This window comes from Rhipicephalus microplus, unplaced genomic scaffold (assembly GCF_043290135.1).
Source record: "Rhipicephalus microplus isolate Deutch F79 unplaced genomic scaffold, USDA_Rmic scaffold_14, whole genome shotgun sequence".
Taxonomy (NCBI): domain Eukaryota; kingdom Metazoa; phylum Arthropoda; class Arachnida; order Ixodida; family Ixodidae; genus Rhipicephalus; species Rhipicephalus microplus.
The window spans coordinates 7,670,732-7,686,290 of NW_027464587.1; the positions used below are offsets into that span (position 1 = coordinate 7,670,732).

Sequence of the window (15,559 nt, forward strand, 5' to 3'; positions counted from 1 at the left end):
CTGCTTGAGTTGTTTTAGGAATACAGATGCCTGCATGCTTGGCCTCAGGACATCCAACGGAGTCTTGAACATTCTTTCCGTCAAAAGTTCACACAGTGGCCAACCTGTCACTTGATGTGGTGTGGTCCTATAGTGGAACAGGAACCTGGAAATCTGCGTTTGGAAGTTCCCAGAGCCAAACTTCTTGAGTTTGTTCTTCACAGTTTGTACAACTCGTTCAGCTGCACCGTTTGAGACAGGGTGATACGGCAGTACAACCATGCGGCATATTCCATTTCGAGTTAAGAGCTCAAGGTACTGGGCACTGGCAAAGGCAGGACCATTGTTGGAAACTATGACATCAGGCAGGTCACGCTCAGCGAATGCAATTCTCAAGGCAGAAATAATAGCTTCTGCAGATGTGGAACACACAGGGAAGACTTCTGTCCACTTTGAGAACGCATCCACAATAACCAAGAATGTGTGACCTATGAATGGTCTCCCAAATGAATGTGAAGCCTTGACCAGGGTCACAGTGGAAAAGGACACGGCGTTTGCTGAACCGGCAGTGCAGCTTGATGTTGAGTCTGGCACGTAGCGCAGCTCTTCACGCTGTTGGCAATGTCATTGTCAATGCCTGGCCACCAAACATGGCTCCTGGCAATCATCTTGCTCTTCTCGATACCCCAGTGACTGGCATGAAGAACACCAAGAACTTGGGCCTGCAATGACTTTAGGATCACTACTCTTGATCCCCAGAGTAGGCAGCCCTCATGGAGACTGAGTTCTGAGCTTCTGGTATTGAAAGGGTTCCACTCTCGTCCTACTGGGAGGCTTTCTTCTTTCAGAACAGCAAGAACAACATGGCCCAGAAGTGGATCATTTTGTGTGGCTTGGGCCACAACACCTAATGAAAGGAGTTTGGCATATGCCTCCTCTAGCAAGAAGATTTAAGCAGGTCGTGGTAATGCAGTAGTGTTAGTTGGGAGAGGCAGTCTACTAAGAGCATCAGCGTGGCCGAGCTCTTTGCCAGGCTTGTTTACAAGTTTGTACTTGTAATCAGAAAGCTTCAGAGCCCACCTGACCACTCAAGACGAAGCTTGCACAGGAATGGGCTTGTTGGCACCCAGCAGACCAAGAAGTGGCTTGTGGTCAGTGTGTGCTTCCAATGAGATGCCCCACAAATACAGGTGGAACCGATCCACACCAAACACTAAAGCCAGTGCCCCCTTGTCGAGTTGACTGTAGTATAGTTCTGCTTTTGACAAGCTCCTCGAGGCAAAATCGATCGGATGTTCCCGACCATCAGCATCCTGTGCGCCAGAACTGCACCTATACCATGAGGCGATGCGTCACAGCTGAGGCAAACAGATCTGGCAGGGTTGAAATGCACAAGAACTGGATCTGATGTCACCAAGTGCTTGCAGGAAGTGAATGCATCTTGTTGTTCTTGTTCCAACTCCCACTTCTTCCCTTCACAAAGAAGCAAGTACAGTGGACTAGGAGTGACGAAAGATTGGCTAAGAAGCGCCTGTAGAAGTTGACAAGTCCCAAGAAACTCTGAAGTTCCCTGACATCCTGAGGCACAGGAGCATGCAGAATGGCTGCTACCTTGTCAATATTCAGGGGAAAGGCCTTCCTTGCTGATGATGTGCCCGAGACGCTCAACTTGTGGCAAGAAGAAGTGGCATTTTTCAAGTTTCAGCTTGAGGCCGGATTCCTGAAGCTTGCTAAGCACAGCACAAAGGTTGTGAAGGTGCTCATCATCATTTGCGCCAGTCACAAGAATGTCGTCGAATAGACTACATGTGACAGTCCCCTGAGCAAGTTCTCCATATTGCGCTGAAATATGGCAGGAGCAGATGAGACACCAAAAGGCAACCGGGTGTACTGAAATAACCCCCACATGCGTCAAAATGGTGACGTACTCCCTAGAGGCCTCGTAAAGGACAACTTGCTGGTACGCATCTCACCAAGCCAATTTCGTGAATTTTTCACCTCCAGAAAGCACAGTCCACAGGTCCTCGATCCTTGGAATGAGGTATTGCTCCACTGTTGCCAATGGGTTTATGATGACACCAAAGTCTCCACAGATTCTGATGCATCCATCCCTTTTGGTAACAGGAACAATAGGTGCAGCCCACTGTGCTGTCTTGACTGGAACAAGAATGGAATCTCTTCTTAGTCTATGGATTTTTTGAGTTACTCCATCTGTCAAGGCATACAGCAGTGAACGTAGCTTGAAGAACCACAGCAAAGCATCTGAAGGAACATGTAGAGAAGCTTTAGCACCTTTGAATGTACCCAGGCCTTCTTCAAACACTTCCGCGTAGTCTTGGACTAGGTGTCTAACGTCAGAAAGTGCGTGGATGTTCAGTTCAATGTCGGAGACGTTGATGCCCAGCTCACGCATTTAGTTGCGTCCAAGAAGAGTGGGCGATCCCTCTCCGGTCATAAAAATAGGTAGGCCGGCCTCTCTGGCTTGAAACTTCACGCTGACATCAGCTTTGCGTGAACCATTTTTAGTTCTCCGGCATAGCTTCGCAGAAGCACTTGTGACAGCTGCACAGGAATTGAAGGCAAAAGCTGAAGAAGATGCGACTTGGCCATGACAGAGACACTTGCCCCCGTGTCCACTTCCATGTAGAGCGGCTTGCCGCAAACGTCGACAGTGACGGTGAAAGGCGGAGGCGGCGTGGCGTAGTCGACCGGCCACATGTCAAAAACTTCGTAAGATGAAGTGGTAGCGGCTTCCTGCTTGCGTACAGTATTAACACGGTGACGGTTACTCGACGACGGTGAACTGCAAGCCGAGAACGAAAGTGCCTTGTTAGAGATGTTGCTTTGAGCTTGGCTGTCCCTTCGTCTCGAATCGCGCACCTTCGCCAAATGACCTTGTTTGTGGCAGTAATTGCAGATTGTCCTCACCTGCTTGCATTTTGATGCAAGATGTCCGTCCCCGCAGCGGTAGCAGGTGACGCCCCCAGAACCGGACGAGAGACGGTGAGTCGACAAAGCACTGCTTGTGTTCGCTTGTGCTATCTCACCTGCGTCCTTTTTTGCTGCTTCAATTGCCAGAGCGGACTTCACGGCGTCGTCGAAGATGAGGTCCGGTTTTTCCAGAAGTCTTGCCTAGACATCCACATTGTTTACGCCACACACGACACGATCGCGAAGCATGTTTTCAAGTTCAGCCCCGAGGTAGCAGTGCTCAGACAGGCTTTTTAGTGCTGCGATGAAATTGCTGACGGATTCCCCTTCCGCGCGAACGCGCGAGTTGAAACGAAAAAGCTGCACGACGGCAGAGGGCTTCAGACAATAATAGCTTCCAAGAACTTGAAGAATCTCGTCCAGCATCTTGTCACTGGGCTTAACCAGCTTGACCGAATTGCGGAGCAAAGCATACCTTTTCTGCTTGCAGCAGCTGATGAACACGGCAGCACGCTTGTTTGGGGCGACATTATTCGCCAGGAAAAATGCTTGGAGCCGGTCTGTGTAACAGGGCCAGTCGTCTCCTTCCCCCTCGAACGGCTCGAGGTTGCCGAAACTTGGCATGGTGAACAGATGGCAGAGCGGTGTGGGAACCAAGACTTACATCAAACTTCCTTTCATCCTCTTCGCCAGTTGTTACATGTAGATTAACGGATGGCCGGGTGATATTGACTACCGTGAACAGTAAGCCATCAGGCCCGCGAAATACATGAGAACATGTTGAGCCCTTTGCCCAGAACGAACTGTCTTTATTTTTTTTCAAAACGGCCACCCTTGCTGTGCCAAGCTTGCACAGCTCGACACAACTATCAGCACCGCGTGGGGCATTGCATTTGAGCTACCATTGTAACACCTTTCTAATTAGTTTTTCAGCAAACGCGCGTTATCAAGAAGTACCAGCGCACAAATCTATTTGCTGGTTGGGGCACATAACAAAACCTAGGCATCCGATTGGCTAAGTGGCGTTTTCGGCGTCTACTTCCTCGTCAAGACGAGCACAGGCATGCACCATTTTGTCGTGGTACTGTCGACTGTCTACTGCAGTAAAAAAGTTCCGCGCCACACAAATTTGTGAAGAGGGTGTAGCGATTGCTCGCTGAGAACTTCGGAAAGAGCCACGCTATGGCTCAGGACAACGAAGATGACGAAGTTGCGGTGGTCAATGACGCGATCGCAGAGTTCCCAGCCAAGTCACCGATTAGGCCTAACTGGCACTGAGCCTACAAGCCGGTCAGTTGCCGACGTCACTGCGGCAACAACGTCACTGCGGCAATGTGTTTCAGCCTAAACAGTTAGAGGACAGCAAGTACAAAGCAGAAGTGATGCTACGAGAGATATTAATTTTTGCAGCGATGCAACGAAAGCACAGTCTTATTGCTAAACGCACCGATGCCGGGGTTCCCCTTGTCTGACAAAACGACCTCATTTGTCTATGAACTGCATGACGGGTCGTCAGAGCAGAGTTCGTTGCGCATCGAAAAATAAAAAATCAATCCCTTCACAGTGAACATGCTCACCTCCCGAATAATAAAGGCTACTGGCAATAGACAGAGTGCTTTTAATGATGTGTTTGCAAGGGTGAACTTATCAAGTTGTGGGCTCCATTAAAAAACGTGTCAATCTTACGTGAAAAAAAAAAAAAAAAAACAAACTAATGCCTTGCTACTAATGCAGCCTCAAAATCCACTTCTACATCTACTTTAAACTCAATCTGGACAAGCTGGAAAACATTGAAGTGTCATACGACGGATCACGGGTGACGCGTGCACATTCGTCGCACATTGGCGTCAGTACCCCCAAGCGGCCTTGTCGGCAGGCGAGCACACGTACAGCAGCAACTTGTAGCAGAACTTGACAGAAACAATACGCTCATGCGAACAATCAGTATAAATACCTGCCCGGTGCATATTAATTGATCAAAAGTACGTGTGCCGTGATATTTTTCACTCAAAATGGTGAAATATAGTTTTAACCTTGATTTTGCTCATTTTCTCAGAACACTCATTTTGATCACTTTCTTTGTTTTCTTATTCTGTGAAAAACAGATCTAGGATAGCTAGATCTATAATTTTCTTTGCACAATGTAGACAAATGTGCACAGAAAGCAATACTGATATCCAGTTTTTAATGTTCTGTTCTCATTTTTTTAATTTTATTTAAAATTTCTTTGTTTTTGGTTACATGCGGACAATGAAATTTATTGTGCTGTATTTCGAGAAGTACTTGTTCAACTTTCGATTAGCTTGCAGCATTGCCTTCCTGAGGGTTTCTAGTACCCACATATGTGTTAATGACTATGCAATGTTATGTGCACTAATTTTTATGGTTTAGGCAAACAATATAATGTAATTAGTAATTGTCTCAGAAAATAATTGACTTGCATGAAATATACTTGGATAGTTAAAATAAGCTCATGGAAATAAACAAAGCTGTGCAGTTTCACCTAGTTTGTTCAATAATCAACCCATGTTATCGTTGAAACCCATGCCTCCTCCTTCCCCAAAATAAAAATGTGGAAATGGTCCGCACATATGCGTGGCTATTTTTGGCTATTTTTACTGTTATTGCCTCAAGTTGGCTCTTCTCTGGCTAGTTTTCACAACCTTCTGGCTAGTTTTTCAGTTTTCTGGCTTTTTTTGCTTTTTCAACCTGGCAACTTGAATCTACCCAACTACTACTTGTGTTCTCTCAGCCTGTCATTCACACATCTTCACCACTGCTCATCGTAAACATTAACGCAAGAGAAGACAGGAAACATACATGTATGCATGTTCCCAAAATTACATGTCATCTACCTGGCATCAGCGATAGTTTCATCTTATTGCTTTGGACTTCTTTAGAGGCAGCAAAAATTTGTTCTGCAGGTAACCATGATTCACTATTCCGAGGTGAATAACGCACAGTGTTCTTTGACAATCAATCAATCAATCAATCAATCAATCAAACTTTATTTCAGGAATGCATACATTACATGAATAAAATTCTACAGTACAGAGGAAGTCCAAGAGGTTATAAATAGAAGTGAAAGACATACCTGGACGTCAGAGGCATTGGAGTAGCCCCCCTGTGTGATGGGGACGGCAAACTCCTGCATGAAAACGGGCAGAGTGCCCAGCTTGCCTGGAAAGACAAAGTCCAGCAGGGACCACAGCTCCCGCAGGTTGTTCTGAATGGGCGAGCCAGACAGGATGAGCCGGTGGGGGGTACGGAACTGCACACACACGTTTATGTCCCTTCACATTCTATCCGCGACAACCTTCGTGCAAGAAAAAAAAAATGCTGATGCAGCAATGTTGAAGCGGCACTGGCACAAAACTTTCCAATTGCCCAGAAGTGTAGTGGCTTGGGTGAGTTAGTCATCCATGAACTTACTGTGACGAGCGATAGCAGACGACGCTCGATGCGTGTCTAGCCTTTGCGCGAGGAAATCGAGATAAATCGGCACTGAGCTCGCGGGCGCTCGAGGAACGTGGAATAAAAAAAAAGGGGTCCGACTGTCTCTTCCTCATCTTGAAAAAGTGTGGATGTTTTTCTTAGGTCACCTCGGAACCCAGTATATCCGACGGCCACAACGGCACGTCACAATTGACGCCCAATGGCTTGAGGTGAACTAAGAAGAGGTTTACATCTATGCAGGGACGTCACTCCCTGCGCGCTCCTTTGGCTCAACCACTGACATTTCAACAGCATCGGCTTCGTGATCCCATGATGGTGACGGCCCCATGTTCTGTCGACGTGTTCGAGCAGCTGGATGACGCCGCCCGGTTAGAAGCCTACCGGTCAGCTGTGTCCAAAGTCACTGTCACAAAGACCGAGGTGGGTCAGCTTCGGAGCCAATTGTAGGAACTGAAACTGACAATTCTCAAGGACCACGACGCCACCAAAGACCACGATGCACCAAAACCGCCTTTTGACTCGCAGATGAAAGCAAGTCAAGATCTCTTAAGTAACTTACTTGATCCACTAGTAAACCGCATCAAGCGTCTGGAGTTAAAAACGCATAAAAATTCTGACGCCCAGCAGTGTGTCGATGAATTCTTAAACGCAGCTCGAGAAAGCGACAAAGACGAGCCAGAAGCGATGCTCATGTGTGCATGTCTATCAGTGAAGACGCTTGGGACGACTTTCGAGTTTCTCGGTGAGCTCCTTACCGCATCTCGGGAAAGATCTATACACCTGGTTTAACCAAGTTGACTATTGATTTAGAACCTTCAGCATTCCGGACAAGGTCGCCATACCATTCAATATTTCGAGGCTCCCAGCTAAAGACTTTACATGAATGCGTCACCAAACGAAGGTGGCTAGTATCAGTACTTGGGCTGACATGAAGGCAGCGTTCCACCGACGTTATAACATGGACTGCGATATAACATCTAAACAGCGAATGTTCGGTGCAATGCAACGCGCAGGCGAGTCATGTACAGACTCCGCATACCGAAAGCTGGACCTGATGGAGCAGTGAAATTATCCTGTACTACAACAGGAAAAGCACCAAGTTATCATGGCTACTCTGTCACCCAAGGCAAAGGAGCAGTTTTTTGATAAAACATTTCAGCGGCTAGACAATATGCTAAGCTCCTTTCTGCTCTTTGACCAGATCAGGGATTCGGAGGAGACCATTCAAGTTTTGGCTGCGAAAGAACGCAAAACGCCATCCACATCGCCGTCCGCCGAATGCCGTAATATGGTAAAGCGTTCACCTCGAATGCCTATGCGCCATCGTCAACACGCGGACAGCATAGAGTCTAGCGGTTCCTTAGATGATGAAGTAGCTCAGAGAAAGGTGCTAAAAGAAGGCAATACGAAAGCGTAGCCATCACCATCGTGGCAACCGACTCACTCCGCAATGCGTGTTTTTGAAAGGCCGCAAGGAAATGCCCCGAGAGTTCGTAAACTGTGCTTGAACTGCTCTAGAAGTGGCCTTTTTGTTACACAGTGTCGTCTAGCTCACTGCAAAATTTTCGAAGTGGCAGGAAGATTTCGAATCTTCCAGCTCACAACAGCGGGGAAACGAACAGCTGGTGACGCCAATGCCTGCATGCAGTCTTCAGTAATTGAGCAGGTGTCATGTGTCTCTGACGCTGGTACTTTTTCTGTTCCTGTCGCCATAAACGAACAAACGATTAAAGGTGTCTTGGACTCTGAAGCTGTCAAAAGCTTGATTACGGCACCCATAGTTGACAAACTCGAATTAAACATAAGGCCTTCGTCGCTACGTTTGGTAGGAGCAAGCGGCCATCAGCTACAAAATTTAGGTCAAGTCAGTGTTTTGGTGACAGTGGACGCCCAAACACTGCAGCATGACTTTGTTGTTGTTCCCCAGTTACCTCACGAAGGAATACTGCTAGGCGATGACTTCTTATGGCCTTCAAGAGCCGTCATCAACTGGGGCTTGGAGAGCTTGGCTGTATCAGTTCCCCAAAGGCTATGCAAGGTCTACCTGGTTAGGGAGCAACCACTGCTAGCTTAATTGCGGAAGTTAGTTCCTGTGGCCTGGTATCGCGTGTTGGAAGATGAAAATCATTTAATGGTCATCACCGGGATAAAGCTATTGTACGATCGCTATTCAGTCATGGTGGAGCCCATGGTAACAGATGCATCGGAAAATCAACGAAGGTTTTGATCACGAACAGCTCTTCTCAAGCCGTCTTGCTCCGATATTAGATGACAATTGGCCTCATTGAAGAAGCAAGCAGAATTGAGGATATTAACTTTCTGGAGAGGACTGCCAACAGATCCTCCAAATTTTATGCCTTCCTTCTCTTGTGGACCTTGATGCACCACCAGCTCATGCGGTCGTCGATCCACAGCACCGCTCAATCGCAATAAGAGACGTCAGCTTTAACGTTGGAACAACGGTATCTTCCAATGAGCTGCAGGTCGTGAAGGATTTGTGGTGCAACTTTCGGTTTGCTTTGCACAGTAAAGTACAGTAAAAGCTCGTTAATTTGAACCGCAAGAGAAAGCCACCTTAGTTTGAATTAACGAAAGTTCTAACTAACGAAAGTGAAGAACAACAATAGTACACTGCGAGTAGGGCATATGGTCATATGGTCAGTATGGCATATGGTTTTTTGAAATAGTCTGTGATCGTGGTCTGCCTTCTTTCCTTGAAGGTGACAGCCAGCACTTTTTGCTCTAACGAGCGAATTTGGCGGAAGGCCTTTACTCCGCCTTCTTCAAATCTTAAAAGAAGACAGGCGGCATTCAATCCGGCCATGACTTCCGAAGCAGAGGGCCAGACTGGTGCTTTGTCCTCCTCCACATCATCATCACTGGCAGCGACAGGTTCTGCACTTCTCACCTGACATATGTCGTCATCCGTGAGTGCACCACACACCACTGCACTTGAGTCCACATCGACGTAGTCCGCAAAGCAGACATCTTCCAAAACGTCTGCCATGAGGCGGTGACGCCGTGTTCGAGCACTGGGGGCTCGTCAGCTTGCAGAGCTTCAGTGCTGAAGCCACAGTGGCGAAAGCAATTTGCTATCGTAAGTGCTGTCACTTGCTCCCAAGCACGCACAAGCATTTGTAGTGCACTTAGGAGCGTCACTTGGTAGTTACTGCACAAAATAATTCGTTCCAACATATTGCCACGTTCCATTTCCCAAGTTTTGTTATCGTCCCGAAACACTACACAATTATCAGCGTAAACCGCGCCTGCAGTTTTCGAGAAGCTTCCGGACTATAGTAGACCATTTCGATAAGATCACGCCTACTCTGCAAACTATACAGATTATTCTGGAACCTACGCCATCGCCAGCGATAATGCTAGAACATTCGACGGCAAGAGTATAAATGCTGACGCGCTTCGCCGCTTGTCAGTTGTTGATCGACGGCCGACGCTCCGTTCGCCGCTATCAGTCCAAGACTGCTACTGTAATCGGACTTTCCGTTTACCGGGCACAGGTTCACCCAAATAAACAGTTAAATTCCAACGCAAAGTCTCCTGTCTTCGGCCACGTCACGACGCCGTGACAATATGATGCCGATAAAATGATTTTAAATTTCTAATTATACCTTGGTTCATGGGCTGCAGTACCTCTACCGTGTTTGCTGGAAGGAAGGCCAGCTTGTCGTGTTTGCTGAAAGGAAGTGTTTTGGCACGGTATTTGCCGCGGGCACCCGCCATCAAGTCGGAGCATCAGAATCGCGACAGATGGAAAGCTACTACCGGCGCTACCACAACAACTGTTAGCTGAGGCCTAACACCAACACAAAGAATCGCGACAGTCGGAAGCTCTTCCCAGCACTAACAACCGAGGTGTACAACGCACGCTCCAGACAGAGACTGCAGAGAAAGTTGGGCAAAGCTACGACGCACCCAATTTGCTGTGTGCTGGTCTTGCCATCAGTCCTCTAATAACGACAACTACGCAGAATTTTCAAAGGCTCCGAGATTGGCACTTAAAAAAAAAGAAATCTTGGAGGTTACGTAGGGCGGAGAGCAGGCAGCTGCCGAGGGAGAGAGATTGTGGTGGAAGGGGGGTGAAGAGTAAGTGGCGCTATTTTCTGAACTCTGGCCTCCATGCCAGTTTATCAGTTTTTCTCTCCGCTCCCTGTCAACGCCACCTTGTAACTCGGCAGCCGTCCTATCGAGCGACTAGCCAAGCCACCGGCGCGGTGGCGCATAGTTCGAATTATCCGCGGCAGAACCTACTCGCATTCAAATTAACAGACTTTTTTATTCATAGGCTTGTACGAAGCTTGGCCAGACCACAACTTACAGTTTGAATTATCCATATATTTGAATTATCGAAGTTCGAATTAATGAGCTTTCACTGTACAGATGTAGGCTCCTGCACAGCTGAACGATATTGCATTCCAACTGGAAACGCAAAGCCAATACTGCAACGTCCTCGCAGATTGTCTCCAGCACAGCGTGACCTCGTCAAAAGTATGATCAAGGACCTCATTGATGCCAATATAGTGCGACCTTCTCGGAGTCCTTGGGCGTCACCCCTTGTCCTTGTAGCAAAGAAAGACGGGACGAAGCGCATGTGCGTTGATTATCGACGTCTCTACGCCGTCACTGAGGACATTGTGTACCCTATCCCAAGAATTGAAGATGCGCTGCCGGCACTCACCAGAAGCAAGTACTTTTTTGTTATGGACTTGGTGTCTGAATTATATCAGATCGCCATGCATCCAGATGACATACAGAAGACTGCCTTCGTCACGCCGTCGGGTCTTTACGAATTCCTCCGGATGCCATTGGGCCTTAAAAGTGCCCCATTCCCCTATCAGTGAGCCATGGATACAATTATTGACGATATTAAATACGACAATGCCCTTGTGTATGTAGATGACTGCGTGGTCTTCAGCCGGACATTTGAAGAACACATTTCGCACCTTCAGAAAATATTTACAAGGTTCGAAATAGCAGCCTAGAAGTTCAAGCCACAGAAGTTTTTCTTTTTTTGTACTGCCATCAATTACCTTGGGCACATTGTCACAAAACACGGTGAATCTCCTGACCCATCAAAACTGGCAGTGGTTTAGGCTTTCGGGCTCCTCAAAATGTACAGGAACTACAATCATTCATCGGGCTCACATCGTACTTCAGGAAGTTTATCCCAAATTACAGCAGTGTTGCAGCACCTCTTCAATCACTCCTAAAGAAAAACGCTACTTTTTCTTGAGAAGATCAGTAAGTGGCATTTGAGACATTAAAGCGCGCATTGTGCCAGCCGCCTGTCCTTAAACTATTCTCCGAAAAACCACAATTTGGTGTCCAAGTACACACGGATGTACAGATGTACACACCGATGTACACACCGATGTACACACAGATGTACAGAAGTTTGTCGAACGAAGGATCATCTTAAAGCACAGATGCCCAGCCACAACTACCACAGACCAAGGTAATCAAATGATGGCGCACTCTACTGAAGCATACTTCAAACATCGGGGCATTAGACATGCTGCCACTACAGCATATCACACCGCAGCAAACAGCTTGTGTGAAAGAGCCAATAAGACAATCAAAAAGATCATTGCCATGACTACCGCCGGGGGAAAAAAATGGGCTGATGTCCTCGCTTATATTGTATTCTGTTAAAACACCGGGTACCAAGACACGGTTCGCCGAACTCCCTTCGTCCTGGTCTACGGTAGGGATCCGGTGCTACCATTAGATGTTACAGCCGCCGAGAGCTTTAAGAGCTCAAAGAAGAATCAAACTATTTTATGGTAGTGTGTGAATGGCTGCAAAAAGCCAGGGAGCTCGCAGCCACGCCCATCTGATTGGCCCAAGAAAAACAGAAGCGGCACTTTGACAAGCAGCACAAGGACATTGTGTTTGAAAGAGGACAAATGGTGCTCCTCAAGGCTCCAACATCCAATGTGAAAACAACTACATTGTACACCGGACCTCACAAGATAGTGAACAAACTGTCTCCCGTGAACTACAAGATCGAACTCGTGGAAAACATTGTGCATGTTAAAAGATTAAGATCATATCTGAGCCCCATCGCTCACATGGAGCAACCCAATGCTTCGGACTAAGGTGTACACGGGTGCCGTGCAGTGTAAACAGTTGTTAGTGCTTGTATATAGTTTTGTGTGCCTGAAAGTGGATAGACAATGTTTCGTTGACTTTTGTAAATAGCTACAAATAGGACTGCTTAAGTTAGTTTAGTTACGTCTCTCTTAGTGTTTTGTGTGTAAAGTCGGGACAACCAGTTTCCAAACCCGGGCATGTGACGACCGACAGCAGACGACGGTCGGGGCGTGTCTTGCGAATTTGCGCGAGGAAAGCTAGGTAAATCGGCGCTGAGCTCCCGGGCGCTCGAGGATCGTGGAATAAAGAAAAGGGTCTGGCTGTCCCTTCCTGATTTTGAAAGAGTGTGGATGTCCACCTTAGGCCGCCTCAGAACCCAGTATATCCGACGGCCATAATTGCACGTCACACTTCCCTTCTACTAGCACGGCACATATAAAAAGAAAAAAAGGCGCGCCTACTTTTTTTGACGTCTGTGTCATCTTTTCCTTTAAAAGGAGCACCTACTTTTCTTGACATCTGCGTCGTCTTTTCCTTTTTTTCTTTTTTATATGTGGCATGCTGATACAAGCTAAGTTCCAATTGCCGTTTCATTTTTTTTCATCAAATGAAAGGCCAAGCACCCAAGAGCCTAGAAAATGCATGACTAAGAGTAAGTGAACCCAGAAAAAGTAATTACAGTACGTTTTTCACACCTAGTTCCGCTTTCTACTGTACCCTGATGTCACAACATGTTTTCGTTGCATGCTCGTGCAAGATATCGGGACGTTTCCACAGCCACTCGGCTCCATGGCTCAGTTAGCGATGCACAAGTGGCCATTGCATAACTTTTGGTGCCTGACGTCCTCACTCTCAAGAATTAGTACTGCAGCCTGATGTCAGGCTGAAACCTACAGGAAAGTTGATTTTAACATCAAAATAAAATATCTCACCAGCATTTTCTCAGTCTCACACTTACTCAAAGCTGCCTCTGTATACAGGAGATTTCTATGGCAGAGTAAAAACACCTCTGAAAAGGATGTCAGTATTTCTTTTTAAGAGAAAGCAATAAATAGTACCCAGCCAATTTTGAGAACACACACCCCTGCAAAAGTGTCACGATCATCTCGGGAGTTTTCGCAAAGGCTTGAATTGAGAGAAAGACTCGAGTCAGAGGTAGCACAGCAAATACATTTTTATATTACACAATGGCAAACAATGATCTGACACTCAAACTTCACCCCAAAAAGGAACATGTACATAATAATTGCCTGTAGAAGGAAACCAGAACTAACATCCATTCAAGTCAAGTTCAGTCCTAAGCCCTAATCTATCTCTAGCCAAGATGGCCACTAGGTGGCTACTCTCATGCACTCCCACAATGGTTGAACATTCTTCCTGTTGAAATGCTATCCTCAAAACTATGACGAAGTGTTACTGTCATCGAAGCCCTGCAAGATGATTAGCAGTCATTGTCGTCGACACACGTCCACTTGACGATCCGCTTGTCTGCACTTGTGACCCGGTAGGTGCGGGTCTCAGCAACTTAAGCTTACCCATCGACGTCGAACTCTGGGGACTGCCAAGTGGGTCGCAGTCGTCCTGTGAAGAAGGTGAAGAGCGGCAGGTGTTGCGGGAACTGCTGTTGCAAGGTGCTGCTTGTCCGAAGAGTGTCTCTCAGTGACTACTGTGATCGACGCCTACTTTCCAACCCCATAACGCCACCACTTTCATATCAAAGTCAACCGAGCCTTCACCGCGCGAGCGAGGCTGTCTTCTTCCCCCTTCCTCGATTGGTGCTCCACAGGACAATGCCAGCTCATCTTCTAAATGTTTTTCACCCCACCTTGAGTCGCACACCGCAGGTGTGATGAGCGAAGAAAACGACAACGACGGAAGTGCGGGGCAAGGCGCGTTTAATGTGCGCGTGACTGTCAGCGAATCAGCTGATGACCAGTGGTGGCCCATAGAGGTGGCGTGCCACGATTGGGCCACGGGCGACCATCACGTGGCAGTGGGCTTTGTGGCTGGGGACGAGCCGAAGCAGTGGCAGACGGGAGACAGCGGGCCGAAGCGTCGGACGCAGGGGATCCAGGTTCCGGCCAGGGAACGCGGCCGTCCACGCTGCTGCCGTCCAACCACCAGCTGGGGCGGCATTGCCCGCACGAGTACTGCATCTCGGGGCGCGGCCTGGCCTGCTGTTCTCTTCCTTGCCGAGGGCATCGCGGATCTCGGCGAGGCGTCTCCACGGTCAGCCGTTCGACACAGCGATGAACGTGGCCTGGCTAATGGTCACGGTTGCGTCGAGCATCGCGTCTCGGCGCACGCTCTTCGCTGGACGGGCTGGCCATGCCCCGCATGGAGCATCGCGTCTCCATGCGGGTTGACTGCTCCGTGGCCGAACCCATGCCATCAAGCGCCGGTGTCACGAGAGCGTCGCACTTCAGCAAGGGACGAGCGAGATGTTCTGCCAGGCGAGACGCGGGCGTGTGCACAGAGGACCACGGAGCCGGGCGAGGTCCAGGGTGGCCGAGGATCCAGGTGCCAGGGGAGTTGCTGGCTGAATCGAGGATCGCCAGTGGTGCCGAGCCGTACCGAGCGACGCGCCAGCCTCGGAAGTGGGCCGCGAGCTCACGAGGTGCGCACCCAAGGGTACCTGGCTGTGCCCTGGCCAAGGCGACGAACGCCGGTGAGTGAGCTGCCGCACCGCAGCTGTAGTGTGCTGGCCAGAACCCGCTCGTGGAACCGCTACGCCCGGAAGGTGATCAAGAGCTTGGAAACGAGGTCCGAGGTCGCGCTGGTCAAGGCATCTCCGCCACTGCAGCTCGAGAGTTGAGGCCACGAAGGCAGACGAAGCAGTGCGCCGCTCGAGAGGACGAGTTCCTGGCAGCGTTCCTGAGCCGGACGTGAGACCCGTACGTGTCGGCCAGGTCGAGCTCCGGTGTGTCTGTTCAAGGTCCAAGGCCGAGACCTCCCGAACGGCTCCTGCCTGGGTGCAGTGGCCGGGAGCAGGTTCGTGGACGAGGCCTGCCGGGTGTGGTCGTCGTGAGCCGTGGCCTGATCCAGGACCTCCGGAGTTGCGACCCTGACTGCTGGGTTGGCCGCG

General features: G+C 48.6%; 1 protein-coding gene across 8 annotated transcripts in view; it reads right to left on the bottom strand.

Moving 5' to 3' along the window:
• Positions 1-15,559, bottom strand: part of LOC119181217 (DNA excision repair protein ERCC-6) — a 794,400-nt gene that overhangs the window by 315,241 nt on the left and 463,600 nt on the right. For all 8 annotated transcript variants that reach the window (XM_075882812.1, XM_075882811.1, XM_075882810.1 and 5 more), the window contains one exon: positions 6,005-6,181. In XM_075882812.1, the coding sequence (XP_075738927.1) occupies positions 6,005-6,181 (177 nt within the window). The remainder of the gene's footprint in view (positions 1-6,004; positions 6,182-15,559) is intronic.